Source organism: Schistocerca serialis, chromosome 6 (assembly GCF_023864345.2).
Source record: "Schistocerca serialis cubense isolate TAMUIC-IGC-003099 chromosome 6, iqSchSeri2.2, whole genome shotgun sequence".
Taxonomy (NCBI): Eukaryota; Metazoa; Arthropoda; class Insecta; order Orthoptera; family Acrididae; genus Schistocerca; species Schistocerca serialis.
The window spans coordinates 645,487,700-645,514,272 of NC_064643.1; the positions used below are offsets into that span (position 1 = coordinate 645,487,700).

A 26,573-nucleotide genomic window follows, 5' to 3' on the forward strand; every position below is an offset into this window, starting at 1 on the left:
CATCCGCCAGGCCTTAATCTCCGCTAATTTCAAGTTGCCGCAACTCATACCTCACCTGTCTTTCAACAACTTCTCTGCCTCTACACTTCTGCCTCGACTGACATCTCTGCCCAAACTCTTTGTCTTTAAATATGTCTGCTTGTGTCTGTATGTGTGGATGGATATGTGCGTGTGTGCGAGTGTATACCTGTCCTTTTTTCCCCCTAAGGTAAGTCTTTCCGCTCCCGGGATTGGAATGACTCCTTACCCTCTCCCTTGAAACCCACTTCCTTTCATCTTCCCCTCTCCTTCCCTCTTTCCTGATGAGGCAACAGTTTGTTGCGAAAGCTTGAATTTTGTGTGTTGTTTGTTTGTGTGTCTATCGACCTGCCAGCGCTTTCGTTCGGTAAGTCACCTCACATTTGTTATATATATATATATATATATATATATATATATATATATATATATATATATATATATATATATATATATATATATATATATATATATATAGTTATAATAGAGGGAAACATTCCACGTAGGAAATATATATCTAAAAATACCCGTCCTTTTTTCCCCCTAAGGTAAGTCTTTCCGCTCCCGGGATTGGAATGACTCCTTACCCTCTCCCTTAAAACCCAAATCCTTTCATCTTTCCCTCTCCTTCCCTCTTTCCTGACGAGGCAACCGTTGGTTGCGAAAGCTAGAATTTTGTGTGTATGTCTGTCGACCTGCCAGCACTTTCATTTGGTAAGTCACATCATCTTTGTTTTTATATATATATAAAAAAAATAGGGAAACATTTCACGTGGGAAAAATATATTTAAAAACAAAGATGATATGACTTACCATACAAAAGCGCTGGCAGGTCGATAGAAACACAAAGAGACACATACATACACACAAAATTCTAGTTTTCCCAACCAATGGTTGCTTTGTCAGGAAAGAGGGAAGGGGAGGGAAAGACACATACATACACACAAAATTCAAGCTTTCGCAACAAACTGTTGCCTCATCAGGAAAGAGGGAAGGAGAGGGAAAGACGAAAGGAATTGGGTTTTAAGGGAGAGGGTAAGGAGTCATTCCAATCCCGGGAGCGGAAAGACTTACTGTAGGATATATGTATATCCCACGTGGAATGTTTCCCTCTATATATATATATATATATAAACTCTTTGCCTTTACTAATGTCTGCTTGTGTCTGTGTATGTGCGGATGGATATGAGTGTGTGTGCGAGTGTATACCTGTCCTTTTATCCCCCTAAGGTAAGTCTTTCCACTCCTGGGATTGGAATGACTCCTTACCCTCTCCCTTAAAACCCACATCCTTTCGTCTTTCCCTCTCCTTCCCTCTTTCCTGATGATGCAACAGTTTGTTGCGAAAGCTTGAATTTTGTGTGTATGTTTGTTTTATATATATAAAATAGAGGGAAACATTCCACGTGGGAAAAATATATCTAAAAACAAAGATGATGTGACTTACCAAACGAAAGTGCTGGGAGGTCGATAGACACACAAACAAACACAAACATAGACACAAAATTCAAGCTTTCGCAACAATATGTGTGGATGGATATGTGTGTGTGCGCGCGAGTGTATATATATATATATATATATATATATATATATATATATATATATATATAGAGAGAGAGAGAGAGAGAGAGAGAGAGAGGGGGGGAAACATTCCACGTGGGAAAAATATATTTAAAAACAAAGATGATGTGACTTACCATACGAAAGCCCTGGCAGGTCGATAGAAACACAAACAAACACATACATACACACAAAATTCTGCTTTCGCAACCAATGGTTGCTTCGTCAGGAAAGAGGGAAGGAGAGGGAAAGGCGAAAGGATGTGGGTTTTAAGGGAGAGGGTAAGGAGTCATTCCAATCCTGGGAGCGGAAAGACTTACCTTAGGGGGGAAAAAAGGACAGGTATACACTCGCAGACACACACACACATATCCATCCACACAAACACAGACACAAGCAGACATATAATTTCTAACCTAGAAGTCAAATACCAATGTTCATAGATGCAGCTTTAAAAATGCCCTAGTAGTTCTTTAATAATGATGTCTTTTTAAAGAAACCTTTCACCCACTATTTCAACCCCATAGGGTTAAATTTCCAAAAATGATGAAACGCACAGTTCTTTGTTTCTGACCAAGAAATCAAAGACCAATTTTCTTAGGTCTAGATTCTAAATTGCCTTGATAGGAACATTTTTTCAAAAAACCTTTACCTGCTATTCCACCCTATTAAGAGTGGAATTTTGGACAATCCCTTCTTAAGCAATGCCTGTAGTATAAGATCCACAAGCTCTCCTAACTTCCAAGTTTATATCCTGAGCAGTTTGGGCTGGGTGATTATGAGTCAATGAATCAGTCTGATCCTGTTTCACCCCCATAGGGGTTGAATTTCAAAAAACAGTGAAACATATATTTTTTCATCTCTAGCCAAACATCAGTTTTCAAATGCTTTCACAATGAAATATTTTCATGAAATATTTCACCCCTTATTTCACCTCCTTATGGGTTGAAAGTCCAAAAACAGTGACATTCATATATTTTGTTTCTAACAGAGAAGCCCAATACAAATTTTCACAGATCCAGCTTTAAAAAAATGCTTACACAGTGAAAAATTTTCAAAAAAACTTTCATTCCCTGTTAATTTTCACAGATCCAGCTTTAAAAAATGCTTACACAGTGAAAAATTTTCAAAAAACCTTCATTCATGTTTCATCCCTAAGGGGTTAAATTTCCAAAAACAGTGAAATGTGTATTTTTTATTTCGAACTGAGAAGCCAAATTTAAATTTTCATTGATTTAGTTTTAATAATGCTGTTATAATGAAATATTTTCATAAAAAATCTCATCCCCTATTTTTCCTCCTTAGGGGTTCAATTTCCAAAAACACTGAAACTAGGAATTTTTTATTTGTAACTGTAAAGTCAAATACCAGTGTTCACAAATGTAGCTTTAAAAATACTTCAGTAGTTCTTCAGTAATGATATATGTTCAAAAAAGTCTTTCACCCACTATTTCACCCGCATAGTGTTAAATTTCCAAAAATGTTGAAACATGCATTTCTTTATTTCTGGCCAATAAACCAAACGCCAATTTTCATAGGTCTAGCTTCAATATTGCCTTAATAGTGCAATTTTTCAAAATAAACCTTCATCCTCTATTTCACCCTCTTGGGGTTGGAATTTGAAAAAACATCATCACAAACAATGCCAGTAGTATATGATCCATACCTTTTTCAAATTCCGATATTCTGTCCTTATTGGTTTGGGTTGGGCAATGATGAGTTTGTCAGTCAGTCAGACAGTCAGTCAGTCAGGACATTGCTGTTTATATATAGAGACAACACAGTTTCTCATAGGATTCATATAAGAATTTGGCAGATGGAATAGCTCTAGGAAGGAGATACTATGGCTTTGTTGAAATTTTAGCGTCGGGTAAGTGCAAATGGTTGATGAATTCCAGTTGTGTTTTTTCATCAATTAAATTTATTTCTTTCAAAAAAAGAATGTCAACAACATCAATAACATAGATCAACATTGAACATGCCTAAAGGTGTTTTGTTGACACCTGTTGTAGCAAAACTCCAGCAAAAATACATCACTTCATTTTCTATTACAAACTGCCATATTAGGGCCTAATATTCAAATTTGGTATATTGGTTTTGAGTTTCTTGAATGCCATTAATTATTCTAGTAATATTGGGCACTAACACAAATCCACTTAAACTTATCAATTGAGAGAGAGCTAAACTTGTAATCAATTTTAATTTTTTATAAAAGAGCCAAACGTAACCTAAAATTTGAAGGTTTACTTTACATAAAGAATGAAGTGCCCCGTACTCGTGTACTTTTATCTGACATTATTATCTTTGTAAACTATGAACTCTATTCCAGTAAGGAAGAAAATTATCTAATTAGCAACCAAAATGTCAACTGTCTACTTAAAATCATGTGACAATGCCAAATTTCACAAAAGATGGCTACAAATAAAGAGAGACGTGTATTGGGTGCTACACTAGTTCAAGATACTGTACTCAACATCAATACATGGCTGAGACAGTCATATTTCACTTAATTATATTTCACTTGACTGCTGAGTAATTAATGCCATATTGCAAATAGGAACGTCTTGGACTGGACGCTTAGTTAGTCCTTGGATGTCTTCTGTCACTCATCATGTCTTTCATCCCTCATCATGTCTTTCATCCCTGCAGAAATTTCAAAGATGCTTGGTGGTTTGGAGTCCACAGTGAACTGTGGGTGTAGGCTGGCTAAGTCAGTTCAAAGGACAGAGGAGGCACGGATGTACCACCTCCAATGAGACCATTCCTAACAAAGCACTGTTGTGTTTAAAGCATTGACAGCTTTACTGTTTTATATTGAAATGAGTGCAAAGAAAATTATACAAGTAAATTTAGATCCCAGAGATTTATTGGTCACTTGCCATTATTTAAAAAGAATAAATGAAATTTAAAATAAATTCTAATGTACACTAAAAATGCTATTTTGTTACAGTGAAGAGCATTTAAAAGTGGAGTGATGGAATTTTTGTAAATTTAAGATAAACTCTAAAGATTATGCAGTTTTTTGTGAATCAGTAATACAAATGTCAAAAAAAGTTTTGCATCACCTCAGTTCCGAGAGTTCGAGAACCTATACAGAAAATTGGAATAGAGATCAACATAAACATCATTTTTGCCCTTATTGCTCTTGAAAACCACACATTGCATGTTGTACCACCATACATTGCGACCTTCAAAGGTGGTGGTCCAGATTGCTGTACACATGAGTACCTCTAATACCCAGTAGCATGTCCTCTTGCATTGATGCATGCCTGTATTATTTGTGGCATACAACATGCTGGCCATGTTAGTCAACTGATGTCATTATCCTGAAGGAAGTCATTCACAAAATGTGCACAATGGGAGCACAAATTGTCCATGAAGATGAATGCCTCACCAATATGCTTCCAATACGGTTGCACTATCGGTTGTAGGATGGCATTCACATATCACACAGCTGTTATTGTGCCTTCTATGACAACCAGCACTGTACGTCACCCCCATATAATGCCACCCCAAAACAGCAAGGAACCTCCACCTTGCTGAAATTGCTGGACATTGTGTCTAGGCGTTCAGTCAGACTGGGTTGCCTCCAAACACGTCTTCAACGATTGTATGGTTTAGGGCATATGCGACAATCATCAATGAAGAGAACATGATGCCAATCCTGAGCAGTCCATTCAGCACATTGTTGGGTCCTTCTGTACTGCACTGCATGGTGTCATGGTTGCAAAGATGGACCTCGCCATGGACATTGGGAGTGAAGTTGCGCATCATGCAGCCTATTGTGCACAGTTTGAGTCATAACACGTCATGCTGTGGCTGCATGAAGAGCATTGTTCAACTTGGTAGCATTGCTGTCAGGGTTTCTCGTAGCCATAATCCGTAGGTAGTGGTAATCCACTGAATCCATAAGTAGTGGTCATCCACTGCAGTGGTAGCCCTTGGGCAGTCTGAGTGAGGCATGTCGTCGACAGTTCCTGTCTCACTGTATCTCCCCCATGTCCAAACAACATCGCTTTGGTTCACTCCGAGATGCCTGGACACTTCCCATGTTGAGAGCCCTTCCTGGCACAAAGTAACAATGCAGACATGATCGAACCGGTATTGACTGTCTGGGCATGGTTGAACTACAGACAACACGAGCCCTGTACATCCTTCCTCATGGAATGACTGGATCTGATTGGCTGTCGGCCCCCTCTGTCTAATAGGCGGTGCTCATGCATGGTTGTTTACATCTCTGGGTGGGTTTAGTGACATCTCTGAAAAGTCAAAGGGACTGTGTCTGTGATACGATATCCATAGTCACGTCTATCTTCAGGAGTTCTGGGAACTGGGTTGATGCAAAACTTTTTTTGATGTGTGTATCATTAAATAAGTCAGGCGCTGATGACTGCGCAGTTGAGTGCCCCACAAACCAAACATCATTAAATAAGTCATTTGTGTGCTTTTGATCATTTTGTAAGGTTTCTTTTGTTCACATTTTTGTGATGTACAACATGCAGATAATTGGACATATTTTTCTAAAATTGTCTATTTTGTCATATCCTCTGACACTTGCTATTCCTGCCAAAACAGTACATAAAGATGAATCTTTGCTGAGGAATCATCACAACTTTCTCTGTTATTTCTTTTGTAATGGAGATTTATGCACGAGCTAGGATGGACTTACCCTGGTTTACTTACAGCAACATATAGAAGATGCCCCATGGATGCAGTGTATGCTAACTTAAGCCCGTATTCCAAAGCAAAGTCCCCTCTATGCTGTGTTAAAGTTCTGCCTATGACCAACAGAGTCTATGGTATTAGAATGTGAGCCAGACTGGTAGCAGACTTGCTATGCACTGCACAGTTCACTTAATAAGTGACTCAGATCAGTCCTGAGCCAGCTTACTCGTATTTGCTAGATCATGGCACAATGTTGGCACAGGGCATTCCTGATTACCAGTGCCCTCTGGGTAATAGCACCACTGTGGTTGATAGATTAAGCCAGCTATTCAGTTTCCATGGTGACATAAGATGGTACCATTACAATTTCAGTATGTAACACCTACTTTGATGTGTACTATTCTGTTTGTCTTTTCTTTTTCTTCTACTTGCAAGGATGGAGAAATGAGTTTATTTTCAGAACTGCTATGTGGTCATCATGTTTAAGAAAGAAAAAAAAAAGATGTTATAGTTTTGCCACAGATTTTGTATTATGAAATATCCACAATTTGTCTCTCATGTGGGAAATATGACTTTGTGCTACATGTGTATGACAGATATTTTCATCAATGTAAGATTACTGAATTTAGTTGTTTGCCGCTTTTATGCAATAGTGAACTACTTGTGTGTCTTAGTGCTACACAGACTGTATCTTTTGTTTCTGTTTTACAGTTTAATCTGGTGTGTCATCATGCAATATATCCCACTATTGCTTTATCTGCATTGAATATGGGTGCACCAATAGGTGTGTACATGTTTGGCATGATTAATGACAGGTAGGTTATAATGTTTGAGATAAAATTTTATTCACACACATAGTGAAATTTCAATACTGCATCACTTTCAGTCACTTTGAACACTGAAATGCACTATTGTGGTGTTAAGCCACTGTTTGTGTTTAGAGTGGGCAGACGGATATCGTTCTTCTGTTGTTTGACAACAATGCTGATTGGAGGCTTCATGACAGCAGCAGCTAAAGACTTTTGGACATGGATGACAAGCAGAATCATAGTGGGACTAGCAGTGCCAGCCATTTACCAGATACCATTCATAATATGTAAGGTTTGGTGCAGCTCATGTGCTGTGTATATCTATACTGTATTTTGAAATTCTGCTCTTGTCAGACTGAGACTAAACATAGCCTAGATTTAGAGGACTGATTTGAAACTGTGTATCCCATCTGTTTGTATGTAGTGTTATCCATGTGAAAGTACAAGAATATTTCTTGAAATATTTGTGAATTGTGTAACTGATGCGAGGCATGAGTGTCAACCTGGTGTTCACCTAACTGGATGTGGGAAATGACTAAAAACTACATCTAGGTTGGCCGTCACACCAGCTCTCACCAATAATCCATTGGGCAAATTCAATCAGGGGCCAGCATACCTCCTGAATCCCAGAAGCAGCTTGCTAGTGCACATAACTCTCAGGATCAGTATTGTAACACTCATGTTATTTGATATTATTAATTATATATACATCAGTGAGTTCTAACAAGAAATTTGTCAGCTGAGTAGAAGAAGATGGTCACAAATAAATCCTTTAAGCTTCTCTTACATTCAATTTTATTAGTGGTTAAATTTTTTATGGTTGCTGGCAAGTTCTTGTAAATGTGTTTCCCTGAATAACGTGCACCATTTTGGATGAAAATTTTGTGATATTAAATCTTGTTGGAAATTATTATTGTTTGTAGTATTGATTCCATGTAATGAGCTGTTGGTGTGAAGAAGGGGTATTATTATTTATAACAAATTTCATTAACGAGTAAATGTATTAGATAGAAGTAGTTGGTATTTGAAGCTCTTTGAACAGGCCTTAGTAGGACATTGTACAAATGATTTATTACACATACTTTTTGACTCAGAAGACCTTATTTTGGCTTGATAAGTAACGCCAGAAAATGATCCTGTATGACATTATGGAATGAAAAGTAAGTAAAATATACAAATATACTTTTTTTTTTATGTGAACATGTGACATCTGCATTGCAAGTAAATATCTATTTAGGTACTTCAACAGATCTGTGGTATGCACCTTGCAAATGATTTTGTTATGAAGTTGTCAGCCCAAGAATTTAACAATGTCAACCTTATCGACCTGCTTATCGTCATATTTTATACATGTATGGGAAGGAAACCACTCTCAATTTCTGAGCTGCATATAGTGTGTCTTTTTTTATAGTGTCCATGAAAATTTTGTGAATATATATCTCTAAAAATACACTTGATTTGCTATTTATTGCAATTTTGCATCATCTGCAAACAGAGCAAATTTGGCATTGGGTAATATTACTGATGGGAAGTCATTTATGTACACAAGAAAAAGTAAGGGCCCTAAGACGGGACATTCTGGAACATCTCATGTAATTAGGTCACAGTTGGATGATGACTGATAGCTCCTCCCTCCACAGAAACAAATGTGTAGATGCCTTCCTCTAGTTGTAACTCATCTGACCTGGACTTAGTGTTCAGTAATCTCATAACCTGTTGTCTTGAATCTTCATGCTTTGAAGCCTAGCCATGTAGAAGCATTTTGGGCCCAGAAAACCAGCCATACATACCATTATTTCAAATGTTACTGGCACATCTTTGTCAGAGATATCTTAAAGGGCAATACACACTAAAAATATCATGTATCAAGTTTCATTTTTCATCTTTGTTGTAGTTCAGTGATAGATTACAAATTTTCCATTAATGATGACATAATGTATGACTGTCCATAAGAAAAGTGTGAAGATAGTTCTTAAGCAGTTTCACATGTTATTTACTTTTATGTGGAAAAGTCTGAAACATTATGTTGGCAGAGAAATATATTTCAATCAGGACAGTACCAGCATGTTTCTTTCTTGATTGCTTTGTCACTAGATTATTCTGTCTTCTCCAAACAAATCTTGTGAACTTGAGTGGGATGCTCTTCTTCTTAGTTCAGTTTCAGGAATTTTATCAGGAAAATGTTTTCCTACAAGCCTATTATTCATAGTTGCACTAGGAACAATTTCTTGTACCTTTCTGGAGTTCTCCATCAATTTCTTCAGACTGTTCCAACTCAATATTTCTCCATCCATTTGAGAATCTATCAAATATTCCTTTAGAGTTTCCAAAATTTCTTGCCTGTCAATAAACTTAGCATATTTGTAGGAGAATGAAGAATTACAGAAGACATGAAAACCTAATGAGTACAAGCATGAATCTGATGACAATGTAAGCATACAGTGGCTCAGTCACTTGCAACAGCAGCTCTTGCATTCGCTACTGCTTCCATCAAAGTTATTTTATGAACTGATAACAGAAGGCAGTAGGTTGTGAGGCATCCATACATCATTCCCATATATGAATGCGTGGTTTCGTGGCGATATGAATTAATAAAATTTTCTTGGGCTTCCAGCCGTGTCAGATGGTTAAAATCCCACGGGCTTTCGACCGAGCTCTCCTCAGTCATTGTCAAGTGGTAAGAACGACTGCTGTGTCTATGCTATGCATTCATACATGACGTACCTCTACGGGAAGGAAACATGGCGCACCATTATGATGTGGCCACAGCGACAGTCATTCTTACCAATTGACAATGACTGAGGAGAGCTCAGTCGAAAGCTTGTGGGATTTTACCCACATGATGCGGCTGGAAGCCCGAGAAAATTGTATTAAATCATTCCCATACAAAACCAGTCCAGTTTTGGTAGCAACAGGTAACTCCATGAAACAACACCCAAGATGTACTCAGGCATTGTTCTTTGAATGCAGTGTTGTGGCCTAAGTGGCACTTGGGCTTGCTCATTGAAGCGTTACTGGGCTTGACTGACATTTGTTAAGGAATGTACACAACACTGCAGTAAATGGTTTTCAATGCTTCTTATTTATTATCACACAAGGTTTCCTGTCTGATTATCAACTTTGTAACATGCTGGAGTCTTCAATATTTGTACCAGATAAGTAAGTTATACTCATTAATAATAATCGCAGAGTTCACTAGTGCCAGATTAATATATTACTCTACACAACTGTGAACTCATTAATAATATTCGCAGAGTTCACTGGTGGCAGATTAATATATTACTCTACTCAACTGTGATAGATCTGGTGGTTTCATAATTAACATTTTTGTGCTAACTGATGTAGACTGACATGACAATGACATAATGTTGACCTTTTGATTACAGACTGGAAATAACTTACTTAGTGGCTGCACATTCTGATAGCTTAGTGCAAATTGACTCACACATGTAGGACAATTTGACTGTGGCCACCAACTGACTCAGGCTTCGTGCATTAAGTGTATTTGTAGATGCAAGTTATACAGAAATAACAAAAATGGTAAAATACACACTTATTACCTAAATGTTGAATAATAATGTACAAACAGGAACATTAAAAGAGGCAGACACTATAGACAGAGATGTAAATTTACTTCACTAACAGCTGCATAAGTAGGAAATTGCCAATGTATAGATACTATTTTGTGGGAGAGTAATATTAACAAAAAGGAAATTTCTAAAATTTTCTAGTAAAATCTCAAGAAAGTGAAATTTTCTAATGTGATTAATTAACAAACTGTAAATTATGTTAATGAAATTAGGCATTTTTGTAATCATCAAAAATAGATCTGTGAAGCTACATCAGAATTTTGGAAATATGTACATTTTCAGATTCAACCTTCTGGAACACGAAAATTTTAAATGTGAATAACTTTGAAATATGAGGATTTTTGGAAAACATAAATGTTTGTTGAAAAGAGGTAAATGAGGGCATTCAATGAGCTATACCAGTTTAGAAATAAACTATTTGCTCATAAAAATTTCAGCTTCTACTGATCTGCATGTATAGTTAATCAGTAATATTTATTCAAAGAAAATGTTTCCATAAGAACCAAATATGCTATTATCATCAGTAGTCTGAAAAGTATCCTGTGAATAATAACTTTTAATGAAATTCAGTGTGAATAACAAATTAAGTATTTAATGTGACTCTTGTATATTCACTACTAATAAAATTTTTAATGAAATACAGAATGAATAACAAATTAAGTATTTTGTGTAACTCTTGTATATTCACTACTAATGAAAATATGTCAGAAAAAAAGAGAAAATCATTTTAACATTGGAAGTGATGAAGAAGAAGTAGGATCGTTTCACCTTCTCTGTTACATGAGACTTTAAATACAATATCTACATTTATACTACATATATTATCAGTGAGTTCTTCTGCTTTCAACAGCCCATCATTAACTACCACTATTGTCATTAACTGTGCATGCCTGGCCAATGTGCCTGCTGCTTCATGCTGCCAATTATTCGTGTGTGGAAAAGATGACAAAGAAATGAAATAAACATGTTTTGACATTAAAATTATAATTAATCAAAAGATTTGAGAAAGGGGAAAATTGCTGCAAAACTAACTGCTGTTTATGGTATTGAAATGCAGATTGTTCAGGACATCAAAAGAATAAGCAGAAACTACAGGATATTGTCAGGAAATACAATCCTAGATCTGCAGTTGATGACAATACTCCTTTGCAATGGTTTACACAAAAAGAAGCAGAGGGTGTTGTTGTTTCAGGTGTGGTGTCTGCTGAAAAAGCTAATATTTTTTCATGGAGCTCTAGGGTTAAAGAGAAAATTTGATACGTCACCTGGATGGCTAACTAGATTTAAACAATGTCACAGCACTCACAAACTTGCAGTGCAAGGAGAGTGGCTTAATGCAAATGTAGCAGCAGCTGATTTCTTCCAGGAAGAATTCTAGAAATTTGTGGAAGAAGAGAATTTCAAACCATACCAGATTTATAATGCAGATGAAAGTGGTACATATTGAAAATGTCTGCTAGCCAGAACCCTTACTTTTAAAAGTAATTTTTGTGCTCCTGGATATAGTTTGTGTAAAGAACGCATTACAATTTTGTGCACCACTGAGGCGTCTGGCAACCACAAAGCAAAACTACTAGTGACTAGAAAATATAAAGAAACCCTGAGCATTCAAGGATATAGCAGCTAAGGATCTTCCTGTGCATCATTACAACCAAAAAGGAGAATGGATGGATAGTGAAATTTTCAAATGCTGGTTCTGCACACATTTTGTACCTCAAGTTCAGTGATTCCCAAAAGAGAAAGGGTTGCCACAGAAGATGTTCTGTTGGTTGATGACACCCCTTCATATCCTGATAAGAGGATTCTCATGTCTGATGATGGCCTCATTGTAATTAAGTTTTACTCCTAACATGATGACCATTAGACAGCCAATCGACCAAGGTGTAATTGCATCAGTTAATTGATGTTACTGGGCTTGTTTACTGAGAATGCTGGTTGATGGGGATGGTTTGGTGGAGTTCTGGAAGAAGCTGACAATTCTAGATACCATACATGAGATTTGTGATGCCTGGCAAGGATTCAAGCTACATACACTAGTTTGATCGTGGAGGAAAATTCTTCCAGTTATAGAAGGTGATTTTCAAGGTTTCAGTTATGAATAAATGATAATTGCACAAATAATGAATCTGGCAATGGGTTTAAATGGTTTTGAAGATTTTGATGAAGAAAACTTGAATGAGTGGCTGAAGACTGACGCTTGTGAACTCGGTTTCCAGTACCCAAGTAATACCAAAATTGTGAGCACTGCTTCACAACAAAACAAAGAAGAGGACAGTGAATGTGAAAGTGGGGATGAAGACTGTGACCTTGTCAGTTGTTTTACCAAATTGCAATGTGTTGATACTCTTCTAGATTATATAAGCCAGCAGGGAGGGGGAGGGGGGTTTCCACACTGACATTATTGCTGCAATTAAAATTTGAAATACCATGCGAAAAAATGTCAACTCCTCTCAGAAGTAGACCAGCATCACAGACAGTTTTAAGCAATAAACAAGCCTGCAGTATCTATGCATAGAACTTCAATAAACTTTTGAATAAAGAATCCATGTTTGCAAATATTTTGGTTATTTGTGTTTTTCTATTTTTCGTACATCTTCTGCCCACATTATTCTGAATAATCGAGAGTATACTGTATATCAACCATATTAAAATTGCTATCACCATTGCACCCCATCTCTTTCTCCACACATGCACTCTTCATCTGATTAGTTTTACCTCCTTCTCTGATTCATGAATACAAAATTCTACTCTACCTACCTCTATATTAATCTCAGTAAAATCTTCCAATTTATTAAACAGTAAATCAGTCTGAAAAACTTCTTCAAAATTACACCCATTTTCATTGAGTTTATCACACTATAACAACCTTAATGAGAATGTGAATAAATATACAGGGTATCTCTCCTAAGAGTCATCAGGCTCATTTCCTCTGGTGCTCCAGCAGACATTTGCAATTTTGCTTTTTCAAAGTATAGGTGGAGTCAGCCCAAACACATACTGCTCATCACATCTTGCATGTGACATCTAGTTGAAAGCATCAGATTGTTTCCTGTTACAAACAAAATTATTTTAAAGCAGAATTTTGTGTGTCCATTCAATAGAATGGTCCCAAATTAGTCTCCTACGATATTTGTATCATCAGTATGTATTAACAGGGGCAGTAAAAAATGAAGAATAACCAGTACTCCTGCAGTGACTAAGCAGTGCTGCTACTGCATAGTGATAACAGTCAGTGAAGGCCAGGGCAGTGGCGTTGCTGCTGGAGTACTGCTTGTTCTTCATGTTTTACTATCCCTGTGAATTCATACCAATAATATAACACTAGACTAATTTGGAACTGCTTTGGGCACATAAAATTCTGCTTTAAAAGTCATTTTGTTTATATTGGGAACCAAACTGATGCTTTCCATCAACAGCAGAAGTCGCATGAAGGACATGCCAGCAGCATTTGTTAGGGATGATTCCAGCTACACATAGCAGAAATGAAACTGCAAACATCTGCCGAAACACCAGAGAAAAAGCACCTAACGACATTTAGGAGAGACACCATCTGTGTGTGTGTGTGTGTGTGTGTGTGTGTGTGTGTGTGTCATGCATGCACGTTTAATGTTAAACACTGTTTTTGCATGTGAAAAAGTGACTTTATCAAAAGGAATTGGTATAAATTCTAATGGAAAAAGTAATTATCTTTAGAACTGTCTGCAGTGTCCAATTTTTGTATAATTAGTGATTATATAAATAACATGTAATATCTGGGTTCCTTATGACTGACTGACAGAGTACTCAGATGAATCTTCTTTCCCATCATTTATTGGGCCAATTTCTTTTTTAAACAACTGATGTACTGCTAGTGCACTCTTCAGTCTTAAATAATCTAACTTTTACCACTCAAACTTTATGCATATGAAACTTCCAGAAAGTTAGTCCAAATACAGATAAGTTATCCAAACAGAATAAATTTATATTAAGAGCACTTTTGGTCCAAAATGCTAGTTTAAATGCAATTAAAATATATTTTTCTTCTTTGTAGTTTTCAATGGAACATTCAAGAGTTTCATGTTGTGTTTATCTTATTAATTTTAAGGATAGCTTTATGAAGAAGTTATTTCTAGTGAATCTGCCCACTTTATGTTGATCAGTAAGGCAAATGTGAGTTCATGAACAATTAAATTATAACTGGCAACATTCTAAATATATAATTGATATTTGTGCACTTTCCAGAGTATGTTTAGTGGACAGTAAAAGAAAGATTGTCATTTATCAATACAGTAGTGACTGATTACTGTTTGTCATATTTTCTTAAGACTGTGAAAGAATAAGATGACAAGCTTTGAGAAGTATTATAGTAACTTCTTGTAACTAACAAAAGTGATTACATCAGTTATAAACAGGCAAGAAAGATATTACTGTCACAAAGGCTCATCTATATCATATACTACATTAGAAAACACATATCAAGAATTTCAAAACTAAAACTGTATCAAAGGCATCGAAAGTAAAAGTGGTACCAAAAATTTCATATGTAAAAATTTAACCTATCTCCTGGTATCTTTCAATACACACATGTGGTCGGGCTGAAGACAGATGCAGTGTTGGCAGGCACTGATGAAACGTGCAGGCAGAGATCGCCAGCTGGGACACAACAGGGCATGGTAGGAGCACAACATGGCACATGAAGAGCACAAAAGGATGCAATAGGAGTGTGACAGGCCATGGTAGCGGTGCTGAAGGGTGGCCTGGGTTATAGGAAAGCATCACTGCAGTGTACTGTGGAGCAGAGAAAGGCATGGGCTGAAGATGTGCCTGGGATGTTGCGAAAAGTACCATTGCAGCATGCATTGGAGCATGGAAGGCACGGACTGAAGGAGGACTCAGTGTGACACGAAACATGTTACTACGGAGTGGGTGGAAGCATGGGGAGGACCTAAACCACAGAGAGGATGTAGAATAAGAGGCAAATGGGCTCTGCCTTCCCCAAGAAAGAAGAGTTGACAGTAGCTGTGATGTCCTAAAGCGTTGGGCTGGGTTGAGATTGACTGAGAAAGGCAGCAGTTGAAGCCACCAGGAGACCATGGGAGCACGACTCAACCAATGGTGGTTGCTGGAGGGAGGACATGGGTTCTGAGACAGCAGGTGTCTGCAGCTGATATGAATGTGGCTTGAACAAAGGCAGCTGCAGAAACTTCAGACATCAGCAGCCAATGAGAGCAAGTCTTGGTCAACAGTGGCTGCCACTGGGATGACTGCATCTTTCAAACATCGGGCATCAGGAACCAATGAGAATGGAGTTCAATCAATGGCAGCCTCCGGTGGGTTGTTTGATGTGGCTTGGTGAAGTGGGGCACCTGGGGAACAGCGAAGACAACAGCTGCTCACTACAAGAATGAAGATGACTCCATGTGCCCATGCCACAAATCAAAGTGCCCTGCCAGAAGACAAGGGCACAGGATGGAAGTGGTAGATGAGGGGATGTGTGTGGTGACATCAGGCATGCTGCCGACAGGTAGGTGTGGCTGTGGAAGGGCTGGACAAGCTTGTCAACAACTTTTAATGCAGTAGGGGAGATAAGGTGTGTGTATTTGTAAACAGCCTCATCACCAACTGTTAATGAATGAGAGGAGAAGTGTAGGTGCATCAGCAGCCTCATTTTTATGTCCTCACAGGGTGGCAAGGACACGTTGCAGTTATGTACACCATTATTAACAGTGCATATGGGTCTGTACAATAACTGTTCTGGATAATAACTCAAAGATCATCCATGATCACTAAGAATAACATAAACAAGTCCGCTGAGGAGATAACCATCCCAGGTGGATATTGGAACATTGTCTGCGGTGCAGTGTGATGTCTTGAGCTTGCAATGTGATGTGGTGAGTTGCATTATGACATCATGGTACAGAGATGGTGCAACAGTGTGGAGATGGAGGGAAGGAAAGCAGCATCTGCAGGGCATTGCAGGGTGGCATGTGATCCATCACATTGTGACACCATGGTGTGATGACAGCATGGTGCTGAGATAGCTTGAGGCAGATGGCTCAACAAAGAAATGGTGTGGCACGGAGACAGCGCTGCACAAAGACGGCACGGTGCGAAGAGATGTGAGATGTGAGATGGCTTGACATGGAGGTAGTGTGGTACAGAGGCAGTGCTATGCAGTGGTGGCTCTGTGGGGTGCAGCATGGCTGTGTAGGTGTGAACCTCTGGGCTGGTCTCAATGAAGCTCCGATTGATGGGCTGTAAGGCGCAACTAGCTGCAGGCTGAGAAATGAGCAAGAGGTGGACTGCTGCTTGATGAAGGTTGAGTCTCACCTTAAATATACAGCCGGCAGGTGGATATCCAAGGGAGTTTGATAAGTATGTGACCCACAGGTGGAAACTGGTCCCACAATAGCAGCTCCACTGTTTGCTTATGAATGCGCCGTTTGGGATCGTGGTTTGTGGCTGGTGCTCTCTGGTGTCTCCTGGAACAATCGGTGCTTAAACATGTACAATGCATCAGGCCTGTGTGGTCTTTGTAAATAGTCTTCTGCAGGGGAACACCTGTGGGCCAAGGGTAGGCAAACCCACAGGGTGTCAGCATTGTGCCAGAAGTAGCTGGTGAATGGCCAGATATATATTATCTTCATTTTATAAAAACTCAGTAAGACCTATTAACAGCTTCCCTGTAACATCAGTCCCCACACCTTTCCATTATTCTTCCAACTTCAGTGACCCTTGACCCCCCCCTCCCCCCCTTTCCAAAAAAAAAGTTCCAAGTTCCTTTTTGTACTTAATTTTGCTTTGGTTATACATTAAATGAGGGAGAAATTGTTTGAAAATTGTAAACAGATGGTACTTATCTATAGTCAGCTACAACTTATTTAAATTTTCTTTCCACAACATTCCAACATTGCAAAGCTATTAACTGAAATTCAAATACTTAGTCATGGGTGACGCATAGCAAGCGCATCATAAGGTAAAATATTAGAGACAAAAATACCACAGTAGGTAGCACAGAAATCAAATTACCCTGTATTCAAAACATCTGGCACATAACATGATGAATATGAAATACCCCAGTTCAGAACAGAAGTAGGTCCTTAACATACATAGACCCTAAACAACTCATCACAATACATGAAGAAAATTCATTAAACCATCATATTATCCAAAGAAAACCTCAACAATACTTCACAAACCATAACATGAAACTTAATTATAAAAAACTGTTGTGATTGTAGTAAATTCATACGCAAAGCATGGAAGGACTAGTGATCTCTTACATCATTACCATTCTAAGTTTTCTTCAAATTGCTAATGAAAGTACTCACGTATCTCCTCGCTAATGTGGTGACTATTAGATTCTTTCCTCTAATGAACATTTGTCTGAAATTGACAAAGGGATTTTTTTAAAGAAAAGAAGAAGAAAAAGAAGAACCAGAGTTGACACACTTTGCAAAATAATAGACCAAAGGTCTTCATTTTCCACAAGACTGCTTCCTACTGCTTTAGATATTTTCAGAATACTCAACAGCTGACCAAACTCATAGTATTATAATAAAAGTTCCAACAAGTCGTGACTTACCACCTATCATAAAATCAGTTCTCTTGGAAATGCACAATAGTTCCCCCAAAATATTTAAAATTAATATCCATTTACTCTATGTGGTGCAACAGAACTAAATACAAAATACTGCCTTGTGGCTTCAGTAAACCAGAACAGACACAAATTCTGTTTGAAAGGAGCATAATACATGGTCAAATCACATTAATGTGATCATTACTTATGTTCGACTTAATGTGCAATAACCACTTGCAGATGGCAGGTTGTGGCACTAGCAGTGGAAGTTGTATAAAGTGTGTAGCGCCGATGCAGAAAATAGTGCATTCATTGTCATAATGTGGAAACAGAGTAATTTATCTGATGTCCTAAAGGGCACGATCACTGACTTTTGGGCCAAGTGTGGCAACATTTCTGAAATGGCTAAGTTTATAAACATTTCACATGCTGTCGTGGTTAAACTATACTGTGCATGGCAAAATAGTACTATCCAAAATTGGTACCAAGGCAAGTTTGGTGCTCCACAGGCCACAGATGATGGGCAGATGATGGCTGCAGAGATGTGCATGGGCAAACAGACATGCAGCTGTTGAGCAATTGACACCTGGATGAACCAAGGGGCTGCCAGCAGTGTCTTCTCAATGACTGTTCAATGAACATTGCTGCTATGGGTCTAGACAGAAGATGCCTAGTTCATGCATCCATACTGACTGCTGTTTGTTGGTGACAATGGCTGGAATTTGCATGCCAACGCTGCAACTGGGCATGCCCTGAGTGGCAATAGGTGACCTTACTATCTTCGTCATTACTGTCTTTTTCCTCTACAGAATTCACTACTTTAATTCTTAAATTACTGAATCAGCTACCATCTCAACTAAAGATCTGCTGCCATTTTAAATTTAACTTCAAAATGACCTTTCACCCATGGGAGAATTTTACTGTATTTTTTTTCACTAACTACCCTAAAGTCATGTAACATTTATTAGTTTTTTTCATATATTGACGATAACTCATCACTGGGAGGCCGAAACATCACTGCATCTGACAAAGTTAAAGTTCCTTTTTTATTTTACTATTCAGTTTCAAGTGTGATTTACATCTTCCATTGCTTCACTGCTCTTATTTTTACTCTCAGGTGTTGTAAAAGTATTAATTGAAAACAAACAATATTAGTAAAACTTTATGATAGTAAGAAATAAGTATTTCATTTACTTTCTTTTCCTGTCTGAAGTGCAGATGTTGACATCGCAAGGTACTGTTATTCATCAATTTTCAGGATTTTCCACATTTCACACTCACCATTTTTCCTGCAGCTGCTCTCAGCAGTTCTTCAATGCTCTATAGACTGACAAAAACTTTTTTTGTGATGATTACTGCTGAAAAATACAGCGATCATTAGTACTCTAGTCTGTAATCTTTTGTGTCACAGCTGCAGCTCCCATATATAATAACCTTAGTCATAACTGGAATAGACGAAATAATATATTAAAAAAATCATGTCCATGCACTTTTGTAATAAACGTATGGCTTTTCTAAATAGAATAAATTTATAATGACAGTAAATATGTTTTGCAATGTCAGTTTAAATGTAATTAAAATGTAGTTTTTGTTCTTTGAATTGATTCGTAATTTATGATGGAACATTCAAGAGTTGCATGTTGTGTTTATCTAACTAATTTTGAGGATATCTTTTTTAAAGAAGTTATGTATAGTAAATCTCCCCACTTTAAGTTGATCAATAAGGCAAACATGAGTCAACGAACAATAAATTATAATTGGTAACACTCTAAATGAATTTTTTATGTTTGGGAACTTTCTATATAATATGTAGAGGACAGGAAAAGAAAGATTATCATTTATTAATGCAGTAGTGACCTGTCATTGTTTGTCACATGTTCTTAAAACTGTAAAAGAATAGGATGACAAACTTTGAGAAATATTATAGTTACACGTTGTAACTGACAAATTGATTATGTCTGTTATAAACATGTAAGATAGATATGAATGTCATAAAAGTTCTGTAACTGACAAAAATGATTATGTCTGTTACGAACAGGTAAGAAAGATATGATTGTCACAAAAGTTCAAATGTGTCATATATTACAATAAAAAACATATATCTGCTATTTCAAATCTAAAACTGCATCAAATGCATTGAAATTAAAAGTTGTACAAAACACTAAATATGAAAAAAATTAGCCTACCTCATGGTACATTTTAACACTCACGCTTCTGTGAATTCCTCAGCCTCCAATTTTGACCTCCTTGTCACTCAACATTGTGTCCATTGAATATGTTTGCTGTGGCTACACACTTCTTTCCTTGCATTTGTTTTTTTTCTTTCTTGCTTTCTATAGCTGTTTTATTAAATCATCCCAGAACTAAGACTCAGTGCATCTTAGTTTTTCAGGTGCAGTTGCCTGTGGTTATATTTATTTGGTCTTTTCTCCCTGTCCCCATGATTCTTAATCCTTCTACCATTAAAATACTGATAGATATTCTCCCTCCTCTGTGAAAAATTGTGTAGCTGTTTCCCAGGTCTATCTGCAATGGATCAGACTGAGTATTCTCATGCCCACATCTGTCATCCTCAGTACACCCTTTAATGCTACCGTTACCTGGGCCTTGTGGTTTAAATCTTAGTGCATTATTCAATCTCTCAATGAAATCTATGAAGTCCTCTATTGAGTCAGTCATATTGTTCTCAAGATCCCACTGCAGATTCTTCAGTAGTTGTCATTTTGGAGTTGATACTTCTGGTAGTATGCCTAGCAACCTGCTCATATGCATAAGCCGTTTTAACTCTTTCACACAAAATTCTTTCATAGTACCCCTAACCACACCTACACAAAGGGCTACTAAAGAACTCATTTTATAAGGAAATCTGCCTTACATAACCCCAAAACAATTTTAAACCACTCCACAAATGTCTTAAATCTGCTAATTTGTTGGCATTTTGGTTTGCCCAGGGGAAAGCAATGCTGTACAGATGCCATTTCACATATTTTATTTCTGTTGCATCGAACATACCTGCTATAAAGTTCTGCCTTCATTTCAGAAGTGTGCAACTTGTGCTGTGCAGTCTCATTATTGATTTCTGCTTTGAAATCACTTTTGCAAATGTTGATCTCATCATGACATTTTCCCACATCTTTAGCAACTGCATCAATGACTTATTTTGTCCCTTGCTCCAATGAAGAAGTCTGTGTCTGCTCAGCTGTCTCATTCCTACCACACAGATCACTCTGCAGTTTATCCATACAATCCACCAATTCTTGCTGTATATGATTGGCTATTATTTTTACCTCCTTGGTTTCAGAAGCAAGTCCACTCACTTCTGATTTTAACGAACTCAACTTTTTGTTAATTACTCCCCTAATTTTCCCTTATACATTTTTAATATCTCATATTTTTCACGAAATATCCAAGTGACCTTCCACACCATTGATCTGTAAAGATAATGCCCCTGTTAACTGCATTATGGTTGCTAGTGTATCAGTTGCATTGCTCTGTGTCCTAGCTTAAGCTGCTCAGCTCCTCTGACCCACAGATGCTTGGTAGTTATTTAAACAGTATCTCACAATCCATGCCTGTAGGCAACTCTGAAAAACAAGTTACATTAATGCTATCAGTTACAGTATTTATACATTCCATCATCTTGGAATTGCTGCTGGCTGGATGTCAGCAGTTGCTGTTGGCTGCTGCATGCAGTCTACTGTCACAGTCTATAAAGTTTTTCTATCACCGTACTACATGATACCTGACTTCTGTTGTATGCTATACAACTGCTAATAGTATGCCACTTCTCACTATCTGTCTAATCTGATTTCAACTCAGGGGTCTGTGCTGCACTGTGGGATAACCCAATCCTGAACCTTATACCTCCAAATGCAAGCTGACCTCTCCTATTCAGCAAATATCTCATAATGTGCAGGGGGGGGGGGGGGGGGGGGGGGGGGAAGGCTGAGAACTTCACAAGTACAAGCAGCCCCTGCATACAGAATGTGTGACTGTTTGGTGTGCACTCTCTAAAGTTGGCATTATTGGCCCATGGTTTTTTTGAAGAGAACGATAAGGCAGTGACGATCACTTCTGAGCGTTATGTTCAAACGAATGAACAGTTTTTTCTTCCAGAACTTGAAGAAGTGGACATGGGTGATGTCTGGTACCAACAAGATGATGCCACAGCTAACACGGCACGAACATCGATGACGATGTTGCGCGGGCACTTCCCCGATCATCTCATCTCTTTAAGGCGCAATCTCCAGTGGCCAGGATGCTTGCCAGATTTAGTGCCATGTGACTTTTTTTCATGGGGCTACCTAAAATTCTTGATGTATACCAATCGTCTGCAGACCCTGGCTGAGCTACAGAACAATATTTGTGTTGCTATTATCAACATTGACATGTTGGAAAAAGTCGATGAAACTTCAGATTTCGATTCTCCAAATGCATTAAGCAAAATGGAGGCCACCTTCAAGATATGATTTTCAAAACTGAACTACTGTTTGTAAAGAAAGAAGAATTAAATTGATGTGTCTCATACTTTGATTATTGATTTTTTAAAATAAGGAAGTTCGTGCACTTCACCCTGTACATCTCAAGAAGTATGGCCAAAATTGCATAAATTATTTGACGATGTTTCTGAAAATAAAGTTTGTGAACTTTGTTTACAATTTTTTGTCTATGTGAAAGATTCTAGTGATTCATATATCAACACTGAAAAATGTATGGGATAATTTGAAGCAAGAAATGGCCAAAGATGTAGAAAATAATCCAGAATTACCTGATTTATTTTTAATCTGTAAAATTTTAGGCATACTACCAGATGAGTATTTTTCATTTAAATCAAGTTGGATGCTTATGTCAAAAATTGATAGCACTGTTGATAACTTGACAACTCAACTTTGTGCATATGAGAGAGCTTTGTTGCGTAAACCAGGAGATTCTACTTCTCAAAAGGTGCTTATAAGTAACTCATTGAATCAAGCTTATAAACAATTGCAGTGGAAAAATAAAGTTGTTTGACACTACTGTAAGAAGCCAAATTATGTGATCAAGAAATGCCAAAAGTGGGTTGTGGATGGTCAATTACAAAAGCCTCAGAAAAGTGATGTGTGAGAAGCTGCTGAAATTTCAAATACGAACATGTTTCTCTTTGCTGAAACATCTATTGTTATTTCATCTGAGTGTGATGCTAGCAACTGGTTTGTAGATAATGGTGCAACAAGCCGTATCACCAACACTGCCAATTTTTTCAAGACATTTGAACCATTTTCTGTGACACATATAGTTATATCAGCAGATGGTGATACTGTTGAGGCTGTTGGCAAGGGCACAATAGAAATGGAAGCATCAGTGAATGGAAAGTGGTACAAAATCACTTTGAGTGATGTATGGTATGTACCAAGCAACAGTTGCTCAAAAGCAACATGCTCCTAAAATAGCGTGAACATTTTGAATTTATTTTATGAGCGTAACATGTCATAGGAGCAATGACATGCATGACATAATTTACTACAAAAAAATCATCCATAAAACACTTGAAAAAGGCCTAAGGCTGAAACTGTACAATCATACATGAAATAAAGAGAAAGGCAGCTGAAGGCATCAAGAAATCTTTTAAAAAATACATCACAGCTGTGGACCATATTGCATTGAAAATTATAAAGAGAATCAGTTTTCAGTCTTAGCAGCACGAGACAAAAATCCAAAAACTATGTTTTTATTCACAACAGAAAGGTTATTTTAAAATTGGTGGAGTCACGGAACTAGTTGGATATCATGATTATGGAGGACTGTTTAAATTAATGATGAGAAGCATTCCTGCTGAAGTAAATGAAATCAGTCAAGAAATTTACTACAGTTGTATCATGAAAGATCTGGGCATCAAAATAAGCGATATGTCAAGATGTTAACCTCCAAGATCTTAGGCATAAATGTGTGAATGGACTCAGAGCTCTGTGAAGGATGTATTTATGGTAATGCACATCGGCTTCCATTTGGCATCTGTAAGAAAGCTTCTGAACTGGGAGAGCTGATCCACATGGATATCTGTGGTCCTTTTGAAAAGTCCAATTCTGGGTATCACTACTTTGTGTTATTCATAGATGATTGCAGTAAATTTCAAGCTGTTTACTTTGTCAAGGAAAAAATCAGAAGTTCCTTGTAACCTAAGACAGATTATAACAGAAACAAAGACTGCTGGCCATACAATAAAAAACCTCTTAAGCGATATTGGAGGAGAGTTAAGCAATAAACAGACATGGGAGATTTTACAGAAGGAGAGCATAATAAAGTGTTTTATTATGCCATACACTCCACAGCAGAACGGATGCAGTGAAAGAGAAAATAGTACTTTTGTTGAAACAGCCAGAGCTATGATGCATGCTCATGGAAACATTCCTCAGTCATTTTGGGCTTAAATGATAAATTCTGCAGCATACTCCTGAAATGAATGGGACCTTCCAGTATTTTAGAAATGCCTCCATATGAAATATAGTATCAAAAGAAGCCTGGCGTGAAGCACTTAAGTATGATAGGGTCTAAATGTTATGTTCACATTCCAAAACGATTAAGAGTGAAAATGGATTGAAAGACAGTAGAAGCAATTCTGATTGGTTATGACCACGACAAAGGTTATCAGATATGATGTGAAGAAAATTGTCAGTTAACGAGATCATGGGATGTTATTTTTGAAGAGAAAATCATGCAAAAGCAAAGTCCAGTAGTTACTGTGGATCTTGACCTCCCTCATCAGAAGTCTCAAGATTCATGAGACAAAACTAAGAGCAAACTGAAATTTAGTTTTCCAAGTGAAAATGAGTTCAATAAGTATGATGATTTACAGGATTAAACAGAAGAGAAGTTAGGACAAAATGAGTTTGATAATAATGATGATTTACAGGGTGAAACTGAAAAGAGATTACAGCAATCTGATGATGGAAGAAGTAGGCCACAACTGCATAAACATTTAATGCTAAAATTTCCAAAAAGACTTCAAGACTATGTGAAGCAGTTAATGACCTTTGAGGAACTAGAATCTTATTGTGTCACTATAAATTCAAGTCAATGAGACAATATGAAAGGAGCAGTGGATCAAGAAATGGTGGCACATCAAGAAAATGATACTTGGACTTTGAAAGATTTACATCCTGGAAAGAGGGCAATTCTATGTAAGTGGATCTATAAACTGCAGACGAATGCTAATGGATCGGTTGACAGATTCAAAGCAAGACTGATTATCAAAGAATTTTCTCAAAAGCAAGGGATTGTTTATGAACAAACTTTCAGCCCTGTGGCAAAGATATCAACTATTCGAACAATACACTGCATTGCAGCCAAAGAGAAGGTGAACATTGCACAAATGGATCTGACTACTGCCTTTCTTTACAGTGACCTGAAGCAAACAATGCTTATAACACAACCTGAAGGTTACGATGATGGTCCTAGAAAAGTATGTCAATTAATGAAAAGCTTATATGGCCTGAAACAGGCACCCCACTGCTGGAATGAGAGGTTCACTAATTAAGTGATGGAATTAGGATTTAAGAGACAGAAAGTTTCTTACAAGATTGTCTTTGTGACTTATGTTGATGATGGGTTGATTGTGGCAAACAATGACAGTGAACTTAAAGAATTTATTGAAGAAAAGTGTGAGGTCATCCACATGAGTGCTAAAAGGAATTAGTCAAACTTCGGTTACACAATAAATCAGTATAATCTAAAAGCCATAAATTCAAGTAAATACCTAGGTATTACAGTTATGAACAACTTAAATTGGAAGGAACACATAGAAAACATTTTGGGGAAGGCTAACCAAAGAGTGTGTTTTATTGGCAGGACACTTATAAAATGTAACAGATCTACTAAGGAGACTGCCTACACTACGCTTGTCTGCCTGCTTTTACAACACTGCTGCACAGTGTGGGATCTTTATCAGATAGGACTGACGGAGTACATCGAAAAAGTTCAAAGAAGGGCAGCACATTTTGTATTATCAGGAAATATGGGAGAGAGTGTCACAGAAATGATACAGGATTTGGGCTGGACATCATTAAAAGAAAGGCGTTTTTCGTTGCGGCGGAATCTTCTTACGAAATTCCAATCACCAACTTACTCCTCCGAATGCGAAAATATTTTGTTGACACTGACCTACTTAGGGGGAAACTATCACCACAATAAAATAAGGGAAATTAGAGCTTGTACGGAAAGATATAGGTGTTCATTCTTTCCGCGCACTATACAAGAATGGAATAATAGAGACTTGTGAAGGTGGTTCAATAAACCCTCTGCCAGGCACTTAAATGTGATTTGCAGAGTATCCATGTAGATGCAGAAGATCTTGAAAGAGAATTCAAAATAAAATCAAAGGCAGCGTCATATTTCTTA

At 37.4% G+C, this 26,573-nt stretch overlaps 1 protein-coding gene across 3 annotated transcripts in view; it reads left to right on the forward strand.

The window, feature by feature from the left end:
- LOC126483635 (carcinine transporter) overlaps positions 1-26,573 on the forward strand; it is a 395,544-nt gene that overhangs the window by 214,860 nt on the left and 154,111 nt on the right. For all 3 annotated transcript variants that reach the window (XM_050106689.1, XM_050106688.1, XM_050106690.1), the window contains exons 4-5: positions 6,955-7,058; positions 7,185-7,339. In XM_050106689.1, the coding sequence (XP_049962646.1) occupies positions 6,955-7,058; positions 7,185-7,339 (259 nt within the window). The remainder of the gene's footprint in view (positions 1-6,954; positions 7,059-7,184; positions 7,340-26,573) is intronic.